This window comes from Quercus lobata, chromosome 5 (assembly GCF_001633185.2).
Source record: "Quercus lobata isolate SW786 chromosome 5, ValleyOak3.0 Primary Assembly, whole genome shotgun sequence".
NCBI classification, from domain to species: Eukaryota; Viridiplantae; Streptophyta; class Magnoliopsida; order Fagales; family Fagaceae; genus Quercus; species Quercus lobata.
Genome location: NC_044908.1, coordinates 75,264,844 through 75,285,937, shown reverse-complemented (window position 1 = coordinate 75,285,937; position 21,094 = coordinate 75,264,844). Strand labels below are relative to the sequence as shown.

Genomic DNA, 21,094 nt, shown 5'->3' with positions numbered 1-21,094 from the left:
TTCACCTATCTCTACATGTGTTGTTTCTTTTATCTCTTTATGCACATACTTCTTATTTATTTTATACAATTTTTTATTTTCATTTCACACTAAGATGCCTTGATGAGTTTTGTTTAAAGTGTTTCAGAAATATAGGTCGTTAAAGTCTTCTTGCCATAAACTCTCTTCTTGCAAAGTTTTTCAAGAGTTTGTGTTAGGATAGATTTTATTGTATTCAACAAGTGAGTATGAGTCGAGCGATTTATGACTTCTCTCATATATTCATTTGTTTGTTGTGGTTTTGTCACAGATAGCCAAAGGGGGAAATTGTTAGGACATATGTGAATCATGTTAGGAACATATGTCAATATAGAATCGGCTAATCCTTTGACAAAACACAATTTACTTGTAATTAGGTAGATCTAGGATGTGTTTAATGCTTCAAGGAACAAGGTTTCAAATTCAAGTGTTAAAGCCATGTAAGTCTATCCAAGAATCAAGTGAAGAAGTCCTGGATTTTAAATCTCGACAGCTAGTATCTATCAAGGTTTAAAAGGTTGTTTAAGCTTGATGCTTAACAGCTACTCGATAGATAGGATATCCATTGAGATTTAAGAAAATCATATTTTCAGTTTTGATTTTCATCCAATCCGTATATAAATGTTTGGGCTTTCTTTTCACACAACCTTAAATATATATAAGAATTGTTTTAAAGACCGTCACAGCTGATGCAAGTGAGTGCAACTTAATACAAAGGTTTTTCACAAGCATATTATGAACCGAAGAAATATGCCCTAATTCATCTTTCTCTTCAAGAAGTTGCTGTGTTTATACACCGTAAGGATTTGTAACTAATGAGTTTCGTGATCTTCATCATGTTGATGAACTGAAGAACTTTGCAGCCAACATCCTTCTCAAGTTGGTGTGTAAGCTGCGTACTGGGATTCGCACATCAAATTGGTTAGTCGCGTACTAGAAGCCGTGCATTAAAAGGATAGATTGTCACTACAAAACAAGTCCAATTGGATTTGGGGTAAGAGTTTAACTGTAGGTTGGTATAAAGTACTAAGATTCCTTTACTTATAACCGCTTGTTATAATAATAGTGAATTCTAGGGAGTGGTGATTTTAAAATCACTCGGTGAGATTTTTACCGTGTAGGTTTTCCTCATTCGTAAACAAATCATCTTGTCAATTTAATTTTAGTTGCATATTAACTTAGTTAGTGATTTGTTTGTGCTACCACACTTATTGCATGCAAATTGAATTAATTAATTAACTTGGCTAATTAATTGGTTAATTCATCACAAGAGGTTAATACATTTTTGGCCTATCAGTGGACTCCATCCTTGTTGATGAGCATATAGGATCTCTCTAGTCCTATGAGCTAGACCTACCCAAAATAAGCAAATCCAAATCAATGGCTCTTAAGTCAGTTGATGATGTTCATAGCAATGGATTTGATGATGAACTCTCTTCTACAAAGATTGTTTATCTTGCCAAGAACTTTAGAAACTTTCTTAGGAATAACAACAAAAGGGCAAGAGGTAAAAACAATGCTGAACTTAGGAATTTTAAGAAAAATGAACCAACTAAAGTTAATAGTGCTGATAAATCAAAAGAAAAAGTTGGTCAAACTTCTAGTAATTCACTAGGTCAACAATGTTTTGGTTGCCAACGATATGGTCATGTAAAATCTGAATGTCCTACATTCTTGAAGTCAAAGGGTAAAGTTATGGCTATAACTCTTAATGATGAAGAAGTTTCTAATCAAGAGTTTGGTAGTGATAAAGATGGAAATTTCTTTGCTTTCACAACTACTGCTGTAGTTGTTGAAAGTGTTTTGGTTAAAGAAAACCCTTCTGATGGGGAACTCTCTGAGTGTGCTGATTTGCAAAAAGCTTATAATATGCTGTGCAAGGTTGCTACAAAGGATGCAATGAGTGTAGACTTATGACAAAAGAAAATTGCTACTCTTGAACTTGAAAAGAAAAACTTGTTGCTGAATTTTCTTGATACTAATGAATTGGTTAATAAGGTGAAGACTGAAAACATGATGTTGCTTGATAAGATTAAGAACTTAGAACTAGAATTATCTGTTGTTAGAGAACAAACAAATAGGTCTACTAGTTCTAAACTTAATCACATGTTGAGTGTTCAGAAGTCTCCCTTAGACAAAGCGGGTTTAGGTTCTATTGATAGCATCTCTATGTCTGAAATTCATTCCGCAAATTTTGTTTCTTCTTCTGAGACACCCAAGATTGTGATTGTGAAACCAGTAGAAGTTACTCCTGCTCCTAAGAAGATTAGGGTTGATCTTAAAGAGTCTAAGCCTAAGACTCCTAACCTCCCTAAGGACAAGAAGCATGATAGACCTTTGTGGGTTTGTCATTTTTGTGAAAAGGCTAGGCATACTTGCCCAAACTGTTTTAAGTTGCAAGCTGCAAAGCGAGCAAATAAGCCAAAAGTACCTATGCCTCAAGCACAAGATCCTATTGTACTTATTGTGAATTGGTAAAGGTTTTAAACCTTTATACCAATCCTAAAGTTGCTCATCATTCTAATATGAATTATAACTCCAAAGCCAGAGTTGCATCTAAGAAGTTTTGGATGCAAAAGGCTCAATCTAATTGAGTCTTTTTGACTTAGTCCTTGTGTTTCACCTCAACATCCTTTATGACCGTTCTTTTTTTGAATTTTTATTTCTTTTTGTTTTTAGGATTTCATTGCATTACATTCATGCATTCCATATTAGGTTGCTCTTGTTTGTTTCTTTAAAAAAAAAAAAATGGAAAGAGGGATATGGAAGGATGTGTTTTGTATTACATATTATGAATGTGTAGTTAAGGTTGGTCATATTATCTTTACATAACATGCTTGTGTATCTTGTTTAGCTTGGATGAGCTTATATTTTTCTGCATTTTACTAGTTTTAGCTATGTAGTACATGTTGTGTGGGAGTTGTTTATAGTTTTTGATCACATAATCTTGATTTTGAAGTCACGTGCTTTTGATTGTAAGGGCTAAAAAATCCTAAAAGAAAGGCATAAATAACCATCTCACCATGGTTTACTAGCCAATCATGAACACCTTAGTGCATATTATAAGATTTTATGCTTGAGAAAGTGTAGCACATGCACAAAAAGAAAATATGAGTAGCCTTAGAATAATTAAATAAATAAATAAATAAATATATATATATATATATATATATATATATATATAATAAAAATGGTATGTACATTATAAGACTAAAATAAAAAAATAAAAAAAAAAAAAAATTTACATGATTGCAAGCTTGTTTTCTAAGAGATGTGGAAGTTATAAGATGTAACTCTTTAGATGATAGTCACTTTTAAACTTACGTGATGAATAATGTAGAAATTGTGATTGATTACTATCTACATATCACCTCACATGTATCTTGTGTTATTACTAGTTGCATACACTACACAAGTTATTCTTTGCTAAACTTTGTACATGAAATTGTGTGTAATTTTGGTTTGGCCATCTAAGATTATATGTTCTTTGATTTTGATACAAAATATGTTCATTGATTGAATTTTGGGGATAAAAAGTGTCATAATCTTGTTTTGGAAGATCTGGATTGAAATAAAGTGTTTTTGAAAAAATTTTAAACTCATACTCATGCATTTCATTCATGAAATAAGTTATTTTGAGTGTTTTTTGCATTAAATTCCTGTTGTCTTTCAAAAATTTAATTTTTCTAGATTTTTGGTCGATCGAATGTGTTCTTCTATTGATAGAAAATGCCTTATTTTTTAAAGCTTGAATCTGCCTGGTTCGATTGATGCTCGATTAGTGCTCAATCAATCTAATATGTTTTTTGATTAATCGAATCCAATTTTCGACCGATCAAAATTTTAAAATTTCTGAGGAATAGCTTCTATCTGGCTCAATTGGTACTCGATTGGTACTCAACTGATCGAATTTTGAAAGAAAAGAACAAAAAGGTCCTTGTCTATCATGTGTTCTTCACTTTTCAAAAGTTTCTTTCTACCTTTTTCTCCTTTCTTTTTCCTGACCGATCCAATCCGAGCTCTTTTATCATTTTGTTCCACAAAATTTTTTAAAGTTTTTTGTCCTCAAGCATTGGTAAGACCTAAATACCCTCTCTTTTTCATTTTAATTACATTTTTCATGCATTTTTTTTTTTTTTTTTTAAATTTCGAACAAAAGAAAATTAGGATTTTTTATTTTTCAGTTGTTTTTAACCATTTTTGTTCATTGGGTTTTTGTTCTTAGATGTTATAAATATGATTCCCATGCATTAATTTGATTAATTTGGTGGTTTGAGAACAACTGGAAATTCTAGGGTTTGGTGTTTTGTGAAAATTGTGAATTTTGTTCAATTGGGCTTAATTTGTTGGAAATGACTTGTGAAATTGATGAATTATATCATTATATGATGTTTCCTAACTAGTGTAATGGTTAATTGATCAATTTGATTTGATTTTGAAATTGGGTTTTTCAAAATTTAGGGTTTTTAAACTAAAACTCTTTGCTCAAGTCAATTGTTGGTAAATGTTGAGAAATTGAAATTTTTTATGCATTAGAGCATGCATCATATATGCATTCATTACATGCATCATATAGATTGTTATTTGATGATAAATTTTGTGCTCTAACCCTCTCTAATGCAATCTGCCCTTAGTTTTTGTTTTGTTTTCTATTTTCCTTTTCTTCTATACTCTTAGAATCATGGTTAGGAAGACTAAAGCAAAGCAAAACCTCTACCCCATCCTCTTCTGATTACCAGAGTGATAGGTTTAGGTTTAGGAAAAATGAAGAAGCTTATGAGAAGCTAATTGTGTTTAGACTTGTTTGGGCTAAGCTTAGGGTTATCCTAGATAAGGTAGATCCCAAGATTCATAGGAATTTTGAGCGTAGAGGTTGGTTACCACCCTTAGAGGTTGAGCATTCTCCTCTGGTTGCTTTGATTAGAGAGTTCTATTTGAACCTCTCTATCCCCTCCAATGATTCCAACATTCAATTTGTGAATAGTTGGATAAGGGGTGAAGAGTATGTCATTACTCCTGAGGTAGTGGCATTTGTTCTTGGTGTACCTTTGGTACAGTAGCCTGTGTATCCTTACACACACTACAACAAAATTTAACTATAGTGACGAATTTTAGTGAGGAAAATTTTTTCGTCACAAAAAAGTACCATTTAGTGACGAAATTTATATTTCATCACTATATATATATATATATATATATAAAGTAACATTTAGTGATGAAATTCAGATTTCGTCACTATAGGGTATGATAAATTCAAGGTGCCAAACAAAAGTGGAGGCTGGAAACCAAATTGATCTACAGTGATGAATTTTTTCATCGCTAAAAGTTTAAGTTTTTTGTGATGAATAATTTCGTCACTAAAAGGTGCTGGTCATGCTATTAGTGACGAAACCTATTTCGTCACTGAATGTCACATTCAATGACGAAAATAAATTGTTGCTGAATGGAAAACGATGGCCATTAGTTTTATTTTTTGCGACGAACCTAACTTTGTCGATAAAGGCATAGAACAGTGACGAAATCAAATGTCACTAAAGGTGAGGTATATATATAACACTTCAGCTCCTTTCTTTTTCTTTTTCTTTTTTTTTTTCCACACATCAGGCCCTTAATCTGAAACTCTCTTAAGCTCTCCCTCACACTCTCTTAAGCCAGCCGACGCTGACACCAACCAAGCTCAACGGTGCAAACCTAGGCTTCTACCGACCTTAAACCCATTAAACCCATCCAATGCTTCAGCTCCGATTTCTCCGTTTTGCGACGATTCAGACGCTTCACCTGATCTCAGTCGTGCCGCCGTAGGCACTGATCGCAATGCTTAAGCATCACCGTTGGCAATCGACGCCGATTGCAAAGTTTAAGCATCGTCGTTGGCGCCATGGAGACGCTTAAGCATCGCCATTGGCGATTGACTTTAAAGACTCTATCTAGTTAGTTTTTGTTTTCAAAATCCAATCTTTATATTTTATTGTTTTTTGGGTATTTTTGGAGTGGGATTTGATGTGTTGGGTGTTGAAGTAGATCTTTGTATAGATTTGGAGGAGGAGATTGAAGGTGATGATGAGTCAAAAACAAAATATCCATGGCCATTTTGTATAGAGGATTTTGATTTGGTTGGGTTGTGCTACCATATTGATGAGGAGCATCCTATAGAAGCAAAGTCTGGGATATGTATTTCCCATCTTATCTGATTGTGTTACTGTAATTATTTCTAGAATCTTTAATTTGCTTTGGTTCTTTCTTTTTTTCTTCTTCTAATGCTATGCTTTTGCTGTTTTAAAGAGTTGATGAATTATATTGTTGATGTTACTCTTGTTCGTATTATGTGTGTTTGCTAATGTGATTGAACTATAGATTAAGGAAGAAGCAATGTGTAGCGACTAGTATTAAACTAATTCAGCAAATCGTTACATCTCAATTCTATGGAGTCTGGCGCTCTGGCTGCATGAATCTAGATTTTGTGGTTTTAGGTTTTCAATATTGTGCCAAAGTGCCTTGTCATTTTTTATTTTCTCATGTGTGTTTTGGCTTGCGCCCTATGCTTGCGGACACTATCGAGTTAAACCAGCATAGACAAGGCGTGGGGAACCTTAGACATAGCCAACCCCCAAATGTTTTGGACTAAGTCTTGGTTGTTGTTGTTGAATGTTTCTTCATGTTGACCTTTAGTGTAACCTAAAGCTCGCATAAAGACATTTTTTCTCAAAATCCTCATTTGGGTTTGGTGTGTGCCACACCACCCAACTTTGCTTCCATGAAGTGTGGACAGCCTATAGCTATCTCATCATAGTCTAGAAGTTTTTATCATCAAATCGTAGTCTAGAAGTTCTGCCTGACATTGTGAGTCATGTTGACCTCAATCACTTGCTCAACATGGATGAATGATTTTAGAGACTATAGCATGGACAGTTCGCCAAACTTTATTAGTTTGAGTTGTTGTGCCCTATCTAGAAATGTTGATTGATTAAAGATTTGTTGCTGAGATACCTTTCAAGAACATTGAATTTTGTGAGGAAAAAAGAAACATAGGGTCAATTATAGATTATCCTCTAAATAGCAACCATGGTTTGTAACTCATAATTTAGTGAAACTTCTCCCATCAAGATGGTTGGAGAGAAAGTTGTAGACTTCTATCAAATTTTTCTTCAACATATATCTTTCATAGTACTTGGAGGGGTAGACTTCTAGTGTACTCCTTTTTTTTATTATAAATGATGTCATAATGTTGCGTCTTGCCAAATTTTCATGACAATATACCCCCTTGTCGGTAACACCCCCACCCCTGCCTTTTTTTTTTAAATTTATTTGTTAAGGTACACACATGCACCCAGCAGTTGAATGGTTGATTTTTTAATCTGATTTTTCCATTATAGTACAATAGTGTTGTTTCTAGATTGTGGCTTTTATTTGCAAGTTTTCATGTGGGGTAGTGATTTTGAAGAATTAAATATTTGTGCTGACATTTGGTTGCTTACAAGCTTTTCATTCCCTTGAAATATCTTACTTCATTGGTAGTTCTAATTATTGTCTGATCTACTTGTTTAACTTTTCTTTAACTTTTGTACTTATAAATTTAACTTTTCTTTTGCAGACTAAATACACATTGTTTGCAGTAATTTTGGATTTTTTCTGAAAGTAGTAAACTTAGCTTGAGCAAAGTAAGTAAATTCTAGTTAAAAACTTATAAAACTCTATACTTGTGATGTTGGAAATTGGATTTGTGGTGGTATGTTGTGTTGGAGCAAGTGGGTGGCTTGCATGATGTTATAAGGTGGTTTAAATTTATATTGGGAGTGTTTTTAATTTCTTACAAATGTGAATGAACCTTGTTGATTAGATGTGATGAATAGTACTTTAATTTATTTCAATACTTGTAAACACTCTATATTTGTGATGTTTGTGATTTGTTTTGTGGTGGGTTATTGTGTTGGAGAAGGCGGGTGGCTTGCATGGTATTATAAGGTGGGTTGTGTTGGATTTTTGAGATTAGTGAAAATTATATGAACCTTTTGAGGAGGGTTAAAGTGTGATGAGTAGATTAGGTACTACTTCATTCATTTCAATTAGTTTGTATGTATATGATATGGGAAGTGGATTTTTGAGATTGGTGAAAATTGTATAAACTTTTTGAGGAGGGTTAAAGTGTGATGAGTAGATTTTCACAAATAGGGTATTGGGTTTTACTTAGACTTTGATGTTTTGGCATTTGGGTATTTGTTTCAAAGTGTGGTTCAATATTTACTTATAATTGTTTGGTTGTTGCTTTCAAGAATTAAGGTTCAAAAATTAATTAGTTGTTTATGGGGGATTCTTTGGTTTCACATTATTTCAAGGTGATCTAATGTAAGGGCTATATACATAAAACTTGGATAGAAAAGGGTAAAATGAGTAGGTAAAGAGGCATGTTCTTGTTAACTATTTTTTTTTTTTTTTTTTACAGGAAAAGGGTCCTCTTCATTTGCCTTTGAAATGGAAAATGTCCATTTAATGGTGTGCATGGTGTCTTGTCCTCTAAAATAAGTATTCATTCCTTGGTGTAGTAAGAATAGAATATTAAATGATGTGCTGCCATGTACACCTTTACATCTGAACACTGAAATGGAAAGTATAAGGGAGTCCTATAATTTGAATGTATATGTCACCAAGAGCCTTGCACTTAGCGGCATTGGCATTGGCACATTGTCCAGTTCTCTATAGAGGCAGGAGAACTTGAGTTTGAATCTCCCTCTCCCACTTAATGTTAGCAAAAAAAAAAAAAAAACTTGAATGTGTATGTCAGAAATGTTAAACAATGTTAGTTTTGAGAATCTAGTTTCATATTTGATGGTAGATACTAAGATTTTGTTTGTGGTAATATGTAGGTTTTTGGTCCCTTAGCTCAACAAAGAGATCTTTATGATCAAGTAGTGATTCCAATAGTACATGAAGTTTTAGAAGGTTTCAATTGTACCAATAGGAGCGATCTAAGGACCAAGAGGCACGAGCTAAGCAAGAGGCATGAGGACATCTTCTGTTAGTTCTATTTATATTATGCTATACTTTTTGTATTGTCATAAAACATCTTGAGTTATTGTATGTATTGCAAACAATTATTGTATACTTGTATGGAAGGAGTTTGAATTGGATACTTGTTTTATTTTTTACTTATGGAATGTATGGATCTTTTTTTATAAATATGTTGTTGAAATAAATGTGTTATTCAGATATGAAGTTTTAATAATGTAATGATAGGTTATAGGTTAATATCAAAGCCATGAAAAAAATAAAAACAGAAAATAAGTTTTAGTGACGAAAATTTTCGTCACTATATGTGCCTGGATTTTCTTAAAAATAGTTTTAGTGACGAATTTTTTTGTCACTATATGTACTTGAACATAGTTTTAGTGACGAAATTATTCGTCACTAAATATGATTTAGTAAACTATAGTGTTTTTAGTGACGAAATATTTTCGTCACTAAATAGTATTTTTAGTGAGGAAAACATTTAGTGACGAAACATTTTTGTCACTAAAAGTTTTTTTTTTTTTAAATCAAATCGGACTTTTAGTGACAAAATTTTTTGTCACCAGGACTTTTAGTGACGGGGTTACAGCGAAGAAATGAGTTTCGTCACTAAAAGTCCAATTTCGTCACTAAAGGTCCTTAATGATGAAAAACTAGACTTTTAGTGACGAAAAAAAAACTGAAAATACATTTTGTTGTAGTGACAGAATCTCCTCCTCTCGATGATATTATGTCCCTCATCACCGGTACTTCCATTAGTTGGGGTACTAATCCTCGAGTCACCTCTTCTGAGCTTACTGAGCTCAATTATTTGTTTTTTAGGATATCCTGTTGTAGTATTTGGCACATTTCACATACACATACTATTCCTATTGAGAGATGTGAGTTCCTATACGCTCTCATCACTGATGCTTCTATAAGTTTTCCTACTTTTTTCATTCGTTCTCTTGTTGAGGTTCATAGAAGTAGTGCAAAATCCCATGGTTTGTTCTTTCCTATTTTTATTCATAGGATTCTTTTAAATTTAGGTTTAGATGACTTCCCCACATCCAAGCCTGTACATATCATTGCTCCCATAAGTGCCACCTTCCTTAGGTAAAAGGCTGCTCAGTTGAAAGCAAGCTCTAAACACCCCCGTGTCGAGTCTTCTACAGGTGATGCATCTCGAGCCCCTCCTTTTGGTGATCCTTCTGCTGAGGCTTATGTGGACTCCACAGCTGCTGTGGATCCTCCATTATCTACATCTAGTGACTCTTCCTTGCGTGCTATGCTGGATACGGTTCTCACCATTCAAGCTGTGCATGGACAGCTCTTATTGGATGTGCTTAATGAGGTTGCAGCCTTATGAGCAGATTTGGCGGTTGCTAGAGGTTCTACTCCACTGGCTCCACCCTTTGATGAGTCATGATTGCCCTTTAGCAATATGTCACAAAAATGGGGAGTACATAGAGATAGGGGGAGAGATTTTCTTGGCTAGATTGTATCTAGGAGACACGCATGATATGTTTTTTGGTTTTTTTGGCTTTGATGTTTTTATTTTTCTTATGGGTTGTATATGTTAGGGGGAGACATTGTTGTTTTTGCTTTTGTGTTTTATTTATGTTTCTTGTTTCACATATGGTACATTGATTTTGATTTATATTATTAGGTTATTCATGATATATGTCTTTTTATTTTAGGTTTTTTGAAATCAAGAAGTCTATTATGTTTTACTTGTATTTTCCATAAATGCGTTTATGTGTTTGTTTAGTGTTTCAAGAATTTACAAGTTAATTCAGTCGTGATTGCTGTCTACTTTTCCAACTAATAGATAGTGGTTAGGTTGAATTGTAATTAGGGCTTTTTAATTGATTGGACTATTTTACTTTGAGCATTTTACTTTTTGTAATATGATTTGTCACGGATTACCAAATGGGGAGTTTGTTAGGTTCTAATACTTTAGGAACTAATGTATTAGAACTTCAATATATATTATGTTGGCAAACCATGATCAAAACATAGAGTCTAGGTCTAGGCTTTCTTGAAGTGTGATTTAATGTAAAATTGGAATCGAGTGATTGCAGGATTTATTGGACAAAATCTACAAGGCTTGATCGATCGAAAATTAGACTCAATCGATTAAAACTCATGCAGATTTAATTTTCTGTAGAAATTTCAATTCAGCCCAAGCCCATATGACATGTAGGGTTTTGTATTTCACTCCAAGTATAAATGGAAAAACCCTAGCTACGTTTTAGAGGTCTTTTGAGAGTTATGTGTTGAATCTTCTATGAGATCTAAAGGTGTTTACCTTCATACACACACAGAGTTATCAAAATTAAGATTTGCGTCAAGAACTTGATGATCTCTTCAGTTGCTGCATAAAGAACATTAAAGAAGATCTAAAACCTTTGAGTGGAGTCTCAAAGTCACAAGTAAGAGAACTTGTGGTTGCTGTAGGTCAAAAAAAGAAATAGTCCATGGACTTGAAGCTATTACGTGGTCGTGATAGTAAGTTTTCTACTCAAAGTAGCAAGCTTTCTACTCGAGGTAATAATAGGATATTAGTAGTCTAAGTTCTATTATAAAAACTTCAATTCTTTTTTAGTGAATTTGTTTTTACCTTGAAGATAGATAAGTTAAATTCTCCTCTAATTTTTTACTAGTTAAGTTTTCCTGAGTCATCATATCGTGGTGTACTTTATATTTCTGCTTTATTTGCATGATATGATATTATTGTGTTAACCTAAAACTGAATAATTTATCTAAGTAATCATTTGACTAAATAACTAAGTTAAACAACTTGTGTTAAGGGGTCTAACAACGTACAGATTCTAAAGGCAACTTTCCAAATAGTAAATGAGGCTCAAATACATCCATTCTTATTACAATTAAGTTCTGGAAAAATATATTAAAATAAAAATAAAATATGTACAAATTTGACACTGAATTAAGCTAATTAACATAGACTCTACATAGTCAATTAAAATAAATTTGATAAGTTCACGTCCCCACTCGCCAACTTCGGACGTGCAAATTAAATTTATTATCCAAAAAAACAAAATAAATGGCCCGTTAGATTTAAAGAGTTCCTATTATACAGTTGAATTTATTTAGCTGTTTTCAATCTCTAAATAGTGAATCATAAGTTTAGACCCATATGAAATTGTTAAATAATGCATAAAGAATCTTGTGACTCTTTATGCCACCAAGCAATGGTAAGTCTAGTTGGAAAACCCCACATGAGAAAAAGACTACACAAATTGAAGACTTCAAAAGCCAATCAAACAAAAATTTTATTTCTGAAATTTAATTTTGGAATGACCAAACAATATTAATAAAGCTCATATAACATTGAAAAACCCAGTTTATTTAAGAGCACAACCGTGACAATGTAAGAAACTTCTTGCATTTCTGTTCTTAGCTAGGTTTAATCACCTAGTTCTTAATTAGTTAACCCTGCTGCATTGTTTCCTGATTTCACCACCATTTCCTGTGAGAACTCCAATCCGACCCATATTCACCATTGATACTCCAAAGTCTTTAAAGAAAGTAGATCCATGAGTAGAGGCTTGAAGTTTGACATACGCTTTCGTCTCAGGATCATTAAGAAGAGCTGAATCTGATTGGAAGAGACCCCTTCTTTTAGCCACAAGAGTGTAGTAATCTTCATCAAATGTCTTGAAGCTTCCTGGATCCATTTCTACGAGTGTAGTCACATCATTTGGCTTGCATCTGCTCTTCAATCTTAAAACATAGTTGGGATCCAATGTAGAATCGGCATCGCCCACGATGCCCTTTCCGGTGAAGTTGTAAAGACGGTTAGTGAAGGAAGAGCAGTGAGAAGTCCCAATTGTGTGTCCACCTGAATTAATAACAAAACAACTAATTAAATTAGTGACATTTCTAAGTAAATATACACCTTTTTTTTTTTTTTACTAAAAACTATAATTCTACACAATAAATTAATAATAATAATAATAATATTGCTTGTTGTTTAAGTACCTGACAACACTACTAGGTCTTTTACACTTAGACCCTTTTGTAGGAAATCATTTTTCAATATAGTAATGTTAGCAAACGGCGGAATTAGATTTAGCAGGGCCTCTATCAAGTTTGATATTCTTCCATCTCTTCTTCCAGTTTCAACTTCCCAGGATGGTCCCTTACTCTGAAAGAATTATAATTTCCATATAATTATATATTATGTTACAAGAAACACTAAATTTATTAACAAATTAATTGGAGGGAAATAGGTGTTTTTTTTACCGCGGCAACCACATCCCTAGCTACTAAAGCCACGATGTCTGCACATGAAACTACACCAGGACACGCTTTTTCAAGTGCAGACTTGACATTATCGATAATTTGAAATCCCCGAAGGCTAAGATTCGGAACTGCGTCTTTTTCAGCTTGTTTTGTTGAAGAATTCAAAAGCACAGAGCCATCACAACCCTATTTAGACAAAGCCATATGTGTTAAAAAAAAGAGACAAAGAAAATAGTACAAAACAAACACGAGACATTCAGTTACGTACCCTAACGAAGCAATCGTGGAAGTGCATTCTCAGCAAAGGGCCAGCAAGTGAAGGTGCTACTGACATAGTTCGAGTTATAACCTTTTTAACTATGAACTCGGCTTCTGGGCATGTCTTTGCATAAAACCCGACTTTTAGTCCCTGTGCATTTGCGGGGTCTAGGACAAAAAGAACAAACATGAAACAGAGAAAGAAAGAAGAGAAAAGCTTTGACGTAGACATATCGTAAAGAGAAAGCTGATAATGCTTTGGTTTTTGGTTCTGAGATACTGTGCAACGTATGTGCGATTTTATATTGAACCAAGAGTAGCAGATTTCAAGGAAATTCTGTCATCACATGGCTATTGGCTGACTGAAATTAAAAAACGAAGGAATAAGTCCATGATTAAATAATTTTCTGGTTTCTTTTCATTGAGCTATAGCTGTTGATGTGAGGGAACATTTTAACCAATTGTTGAACTCAAAAAATTATGATTGCTGTACATGTTAAGAGAATGAGGGTCAATAGTAGTGGGGAGTAAAAAATTGATGTTAAGCGACCAAATACAACTTGTTCTTCTAGTAATTGTGAAAATTTGTGTACAGGTATATTGTATTAATTGTTAGTTCTTAATAGGCACAATTTTTCATGATGCTTCTCTATCATCTATGGAACTGAAACGAGCTCTTAAAATAAAAAGGTGTAATATTAGCAAACAACTTGTGGAAGTGCTCTATCATATTGCATGATATTGCACTTACTGATGTTAAGAGCACTTGTACATGTGCTTGTATAATTTTTTTTTTTTTTTAAATTGACTACATTTTACATTTTAGCCAATTATGCCGAAAATTTATCCACGTTAAATTAAAAAAAAAAATTGTGTAAAAATATATAGTTGTTATAACTTTCAATGATTATGTAAATTTACACTAATATTATTCATTTTGTATTTAATTTTTTATTCTTTTTTTATCTATTTGGAGAATAATGGAAGAGAATGAATGTTGGTAGTTGTGTGTGAAGAAAGAGAAATAATTTTTAAAAATTAAGAAAAATTGATATTTTAATGAAATGTAGTGTAAAATAGATATTTTGATGTGGCATATTTTAAAAAGTATGTAAAAAAAAAAAAAAAAAGTAAGATATCTAAAAAATAGACAAATTTTTACATGAGTTGATGCGAATGGCCTAACAAGTTGTGAAGTAGTGTAGTTCCATTTTGTTTTTATTATGTAATAATTAATTTAAGTCAATTGGATAGTTGTGAAAATTACAAAACTTGCTAATTGATAATTGATGGATTTTTTAATGAATACACTAAGAAGAATGGTTAAGATACATTAATTTAACGTTTGTATACATATTTCAAAAAATTAAAGTAAATTGTATACATATACCCAAAAGAAGCACACACAACCACAATGAACTTGTATACGTAAGCTAATGAATCATTAACATAGGTATATATATATATATATATATTTTTTTTTTTTTTTTACTTTTTGAAAAGTATTCATTACATCTCATAATTGAGTATTTATTTGTTTTTAACTTGTGCCCTTTAAGTTTTGCTCGTTGAAGAACCAATATTTATTATTATTATTATTGTTGTTATTATTATTATTATTTGAGAAAGAACCAATATTTAATTTAAGCCACCTTTTAAAGAAAAATTATATAGTAAAATATATAATTTTTTTTTGAAAGAAAAAAAATTGAATCTGTACAATCATGTAAACTAACTAACTCTAAGATGTGAGAGGACAGTTGACCATGCTATATAGATATACAGAGCATCACCGGCCTACGCCCAAAGGATGATTGCGTGTGTTAGCTAAAGTCATTTTCTAATTTAGAGAGCCGAAGTACAACTGGCACTTGACATTCTCATGGCTCATGGCTCATGCTCCTGCTTTCAAAGTCAAACATCAACTCTAAGATCAGATTCTTATAGTTATCTAAGGTGCTTTGATGATTTATCATCAATCATTACTCGAATATCAAGATTTTATGGATATATAACCCTAATTAACCCTAGGGTTTTGAAGTACTTATCTTCTATTCCATAGCACCTTCAAGGCATCTTAGATAAACATGCATTGTGTTAGGAGTTTTGCTCAAGAATTTGATTTTCCCTGCTGAAGATAATAACTGTTGCAATTATTGTGATCCTTTAAATACGATTGTCCAAACACTTTTTTTTTTTTTTTTTTTTTTTTTTTGGTTGAGAATCTCGAATGTCAAAACTCTAGATGTCAATGAACTCATGGACTTTTTTTGGGGTTCAATTCCTCACAACTTTACTAAAAAATAATAATAAGTAAATAAATAATTTGTATATTCATAAATCTTCTTTTTATAATATTCAACTAGTAGTTAATAATCACGTATAATGTGTAATGGGCAAATCGTGCCTAAATAAATATTTTTGCTCAAGAATTTGATTTGTCCTTCTTAAAATTAATAATATATAGTTGTTGCAATTATTAATTGTGATCTTTCAAATACGTCATGGTTATTGATCTCACTTCATGACCTAGCGGAATTAGTTTTTGGGCTCGATTAATTCCTCACAACTTCCATTAAAAAAATAAAATATGTTAGGACATATGTGGAACTTGTTAGAACATATGTTATATAAAATTGGCTAATCCTTTAACAAAATGCATTTTACTTGTAAGTGGGTAGATATAAGATGGGTTTAGTACTTTAAGAAACAAGAGTTCAAGTCTAGTATTGAAGCCATGCAAGTTTGTCCAAGAAACAAGTAAAGAAATATTGTTCATTAAAATTTGACAGATATCTTGATAGATAAAATTTATCGAGATTTAATGCTTGTGCTCGACAGTTGCTTGACAAAAACAGTATCTATCGATAATTACAAAATTCAGATTTTCAGATCTGTTTTTCACACATATCCAAGTTATTTGTATATGGTTTCTTTTCTCACAACCCTAAACATATATAAGGATTATTTTAAGGGTCGTTATAGAGTCGTTGCACTTGTTGTTACATGCATATTGTGACCAGAGACAATTTGCCTTAGTTCATCATATTCTTGTAGAAACTGCTATGTCTTTGTGCCAAGGGTTTTGTAACCAATGAGCTTCTTGATCTTTATCGTTTGGGTAAACTGAAGAACTTTGTAGTCAACATCTTTCTCAAGTTGGTGTGTTAGTCACATACTTAAATCCGTGCATCGTCACATACTAAGAGTTGTGCATTGAAAGGAGAGATTGTCACTACATCACAAGTCCAATTGGGTATTGGGGTAAGGGTTCAACTGTAAGTTGGTATTAGGTACTAGGATTTCTTTTACATGTAACCACTTGTTTTGATAATAGTGGATTCTCAGGAGTGGTGACCTTAAATTCACCCGATAGTGTTTTGCCTTAGTGGTTTTCCCCATTCATAAACAAATCACCCGTGTCAAATTTAATTTTCGTTGCATTTAGTAATTTAGTAATTTGTTTGTACTACCACTCTTATTGCATGTAATTGGACCTAATTAATTTCACTTGGCTAATTAATTGATTAAATTACCAAATAGGTCAATACATTCTTGGATTAAATTACCAAATGGGTCAATACATTCTTGGCCTATCAAAATAAAACCTAGTCTGGACATAAATCTTCTTTTATTGTATCCAACTATTGATTAATAATCAAGTTTTGAAATATGATGGGTAAATTATGCAAAAATATATACTATTATAGTACGTAACAAAAAAGATATTAAAAAAAAATAAAATTATGCAATATTTTAGTAGATAACCTAATGCCCTAGGTGGAAAAAGGATCGTCATATGCCCCGGAAGATAGATACCATCTGCGCGACAAGAGCCCTTGTAGCTGGTTTTGTGATTGACCTACTGAATGTGCTCATGGCCTATAACTTCTCTCAAAATTCTTTTGTCAAGCTACATGAAACAAATTTCTAAAAGTCCTCACAAGTAGCTTAGACTTGGGTTATAGATTAACCTCAGTTACTTAACCAATTATCCAAGTTGATTAATTAATCCAAATTACATGCAAATCCAATTAAGATAACTAAATTACCAAACTATATTAAGTGTAGTGGAAATTAAGTTTGACACAGTAATTTGATCACAATGCAAAAAACCCTTACAAGCAAAACTGCACCAGATGAATTTAAGGTCAATTAACACTCCCAAAGAATCCACTAACCAAAATAGAGGTTAAAAGTATAAGGAATCTCAGCTCCAATCCCCAATTGGACTACTTCTTGCAAAAGGCTTCTCCTCCTTTGCACAAATCTCCTATTTGTGACTAATAGCACATTAGCCTTTTTGATTGTTATAGCTTTGCAGTGTTCTTCAAATCACAGTTTGATGAATTGGTAGCAGCTTAATACAAAAACCTAAGAGTACAAACATTGCAACAATTCCTGTTATGTGTGTGTCTATTTGTGCCTATGATGATGGTAACAAGATATTTATTTTATATGTTCTGGAACCCCGGTGCACAAATTCCTAGAAAGGCCAATCATCATTGGATGAAACAGAAAATTAATGTTTAGTTTTCCCAAGGCTCAATAGATCGAGAGGTGTCGAGTCAGGTATTGAGATTCATTTTTTTCTCAATAAATCAATAAGTATCAAGCCAAATATTGAGACCTACAGTTTTAACTTTTCTTGAGCAATATTGTTTCTTCAATTTATATCAGCTGTTGATAAAATGCAACATGTAGGGAATTTAACCAAAAATTCCTAACTTGTGAGAAACAAAACAAATAGAAAACACACGTCAAAGAAAAGAATCACACGCACAAGACAATATTTACGTGGTTCGGCAATTTGCCTATGTCCACGGAGTTGCAGGGATTTCACTATTATCAGGAAAAAATACAATAGTGCACAAGAACACTCTCAAGAAACCCAAATCCCAATTACACCCTAGCACTCTCTCACAGAAAAAATAAGAATAGAAACTGACTACCTCTCTTTTCTCTATTTTCTCTCATGCGGCTGCTCACTAGGTTAATTGGAATTACTCCTTTTATTTAATCTCACGGCTGCACTACTTGTCAAACCTAATATATATATATATATATATATATATATATATATATATGTCAAAGTCGGCTAAAGAGGTGGGTTACTATTCCAAATAGGATTTGGTCAAATAGGTGGACGTGGGCTTGTGGCAATTCAAGCCACACACGGCCCACTTCAACAAATCTCCACCTTGGCTTGAATTGATCAAGCTACACGAGCAAACTCCTCCATCAGCTCCACTTTAGCCCTTAAGGGCTCACAAGCTGCAAACATTAGCCACAATCCTCCATAACACAGTCCCTCATCCCTGCAACTCATCCTCTTGTCCTCAAGCTAGAAGACCAATTGAAGCTGCGCACAGCTTCAACTTTTCAATAGTGACACCCTTAGTCAACATGTCTGCCGGGTTCTTAGATCCACAAATCTTCTCAAGCATTAGCAGCTTATCTTCAACAAGGTAACGGATAAAGTGGTATTTTGTCTGTATGTGCTTCGACTTTGAATGAAAAGCCGAATTCTTGGCAAGAAAGATTGCACTCTGACTGTCACTGTGTAGAATGCCCATCTCCTGCTTCTTACCCAATTCATCTAAGAAACCATGTAGCCAAATCATCTCCTCTCCAGCTTCAGTTGCTGCAACATACTCAGCTTCTGTACTAGACAAAGTAACAATCTTCTGTAGATTTGAAGCCCATGATATTGCTGTACCACCCAGAGTAAAAACAAACCCTGTAGTACTCTTTCTACTGTCAATATCACCAGCAAAATTAGCATCTACATAACCCTGCAGTTTCAAACTTGCACCTGTGAAGCAAAGACATGTATCTGATGAACCCTTCAAATATCTCAGAATCCACTTGACTGCCTCCCAATGCTGCTTTCCAGGTCTACTCATGAATCTGCTCACAACTCCCACTGCATGTGCAATGTCTGGCCTTGTACACACCATAGCATACATCAAGTTGCCAATAGCTGAGACATAAGGCACCTTACTCATATGGTCCCTTTTTACTTCTGTCTTCGGTGACTGTTCTTTGCTTAGTTTGAAATGACTACCCAAGGGTGTGCTCACTGGTTTAGCTTCATTCATGTTGAACCTGCTGAGAACTTTCTTCACATATTCTGACTGTGAAAGCTTCAATGTACCATTAGCCTTGTCTCTAATGATTCTCATACCAAGGATTTGCTTTGCAGCTCCCAAATCCTTCATTGCAAATTGTTTGGACAATTGCTTCTTCAGATTTTTAATCTCCTCAATTTTAGTCCCTACAATAAGCATATCATCCACATACAACAGTAATATGATGTAAAAATTGTCAAAAAACTTAACATAGCAACAGTGATCAGCTTCACATCTCTTGAACCCAATTCTGTGCATAAAACTGTCAAATTTCTTGTACCACTGTCTAGGAGCTTGTTTTAGGCCATACAAGCTCTTTCTTAGTTTGCAGACTAAATTCTCTTGTCCTTGAGCAATGAACCCTTCTGGCTGAATCATGTAAAGGTCTTCCTCCAAGTCACCATGAAGGAATGCTGTCTTCATATCTAACTGCTCAAGATGTAAGTTTTCTGCAGCCACCATTTCCAGTACTAGTCTGATTGTTGACATCTTCACAACTGGAGAAAATATATCTGTGTAGTCAATGCCTTCCTTCTGCTGGAACCCTTTAACAACTAATCTGGCATTGTAACGTTTGCTACCATCATGCTCATTCTTTATTCTGTATACCCACTTGTTGTGCAAAGCCTTCTTTCCTACTGGCAATTCAGTCAGTTCCCATGTTTGATTCCCTAACAAGGAATCCATCTCATCCTTCATGGCTAACTCCCACTTGCTTGAATTCTCATCTTGCAAGGCTTCATCATAACACTCTAGCTCACCACCATCAGTCAACAGGAGATAATTTAAAGTGGATGAATAACTCTGTGGAGGTCTAATGTTCCTGGAAGATATGCGGACTTCAGCTACAGGTGTACTCAGATCTACCTGTGAATTTATATTCTCCTTATCTTCTTCACTCCTTTTCTGGACAGTACCTTCAGTTAATTCATCTAAGTTGACAAACTCAGATTTCTTTTGGTCTATCTCCGTAAGATCTGACACTACAGTTGACCTGTCTTTGTACATAAGCTGTTCATTAAATATCACATTTCTACTTCTAATGATTTTCCTGTTTTGTTCATCCCAAAACCTATAGCCAAATTTCTCATCACCATAGCCAATGAAAAAACATATTTTAGACTTTGCATCAAGTTTACTACGAGCATCAGAATCAATATGAACATAGGAAACACAACCAAAAACTTTTAAGTGTGAAAACTTTACCTCTTTACCGCTCCAAACCTCCTCAGGAAGTCTGAACTCTATGGGAACTGAAGGTCCTCGGTTTATCAGGTAAGCTGCAGTGCTAACAGCATCAGCCCAAAAAGTTTTTGGTAGTCCAGCATGCAACCTCATACTCCTAGCACGCTCATTGAGAGTTCTATTCATGCGCTCAGCCACACCATTCTATTGTGGTGTCCCAGGAATGGCCTTCTCCATCCTAATTCCCTGTG

General features: G+C 33.6%; 1 protein-coding gene across 1 annotated transcript; it reads right to left on the bottom strand.

The window, feature by feature from the left end:
- Positions 1–12,085: 12,085 nt before the first annotated feature.
- On the bottom strand, positions 12,086–13,794 carry LOC115993006 (peroxidase 27-like). Its single transcript, XM_031117270.1, has 4 exons — positions 13,538–13,794; positions 13,270–13,455; positions 13,006–13,171; positions 12,086–12,865 (listed from the first exon to the last, which is right to left on the bottom strand). Exons 1-4 carry the CDS (start codon positions 13,757–13,759, stop codon positions 12,450–12,452), a joined length of 990 nt encoding a protein of 329 aa, XP_030973130.1. The 5' UTR covers positions 13,760–13,794; the 3' UTR covers positions 12,086–12,449.
- Between the last annotated feature and the right edge of the window lie 7,300 nt (positions 13,795–21,094).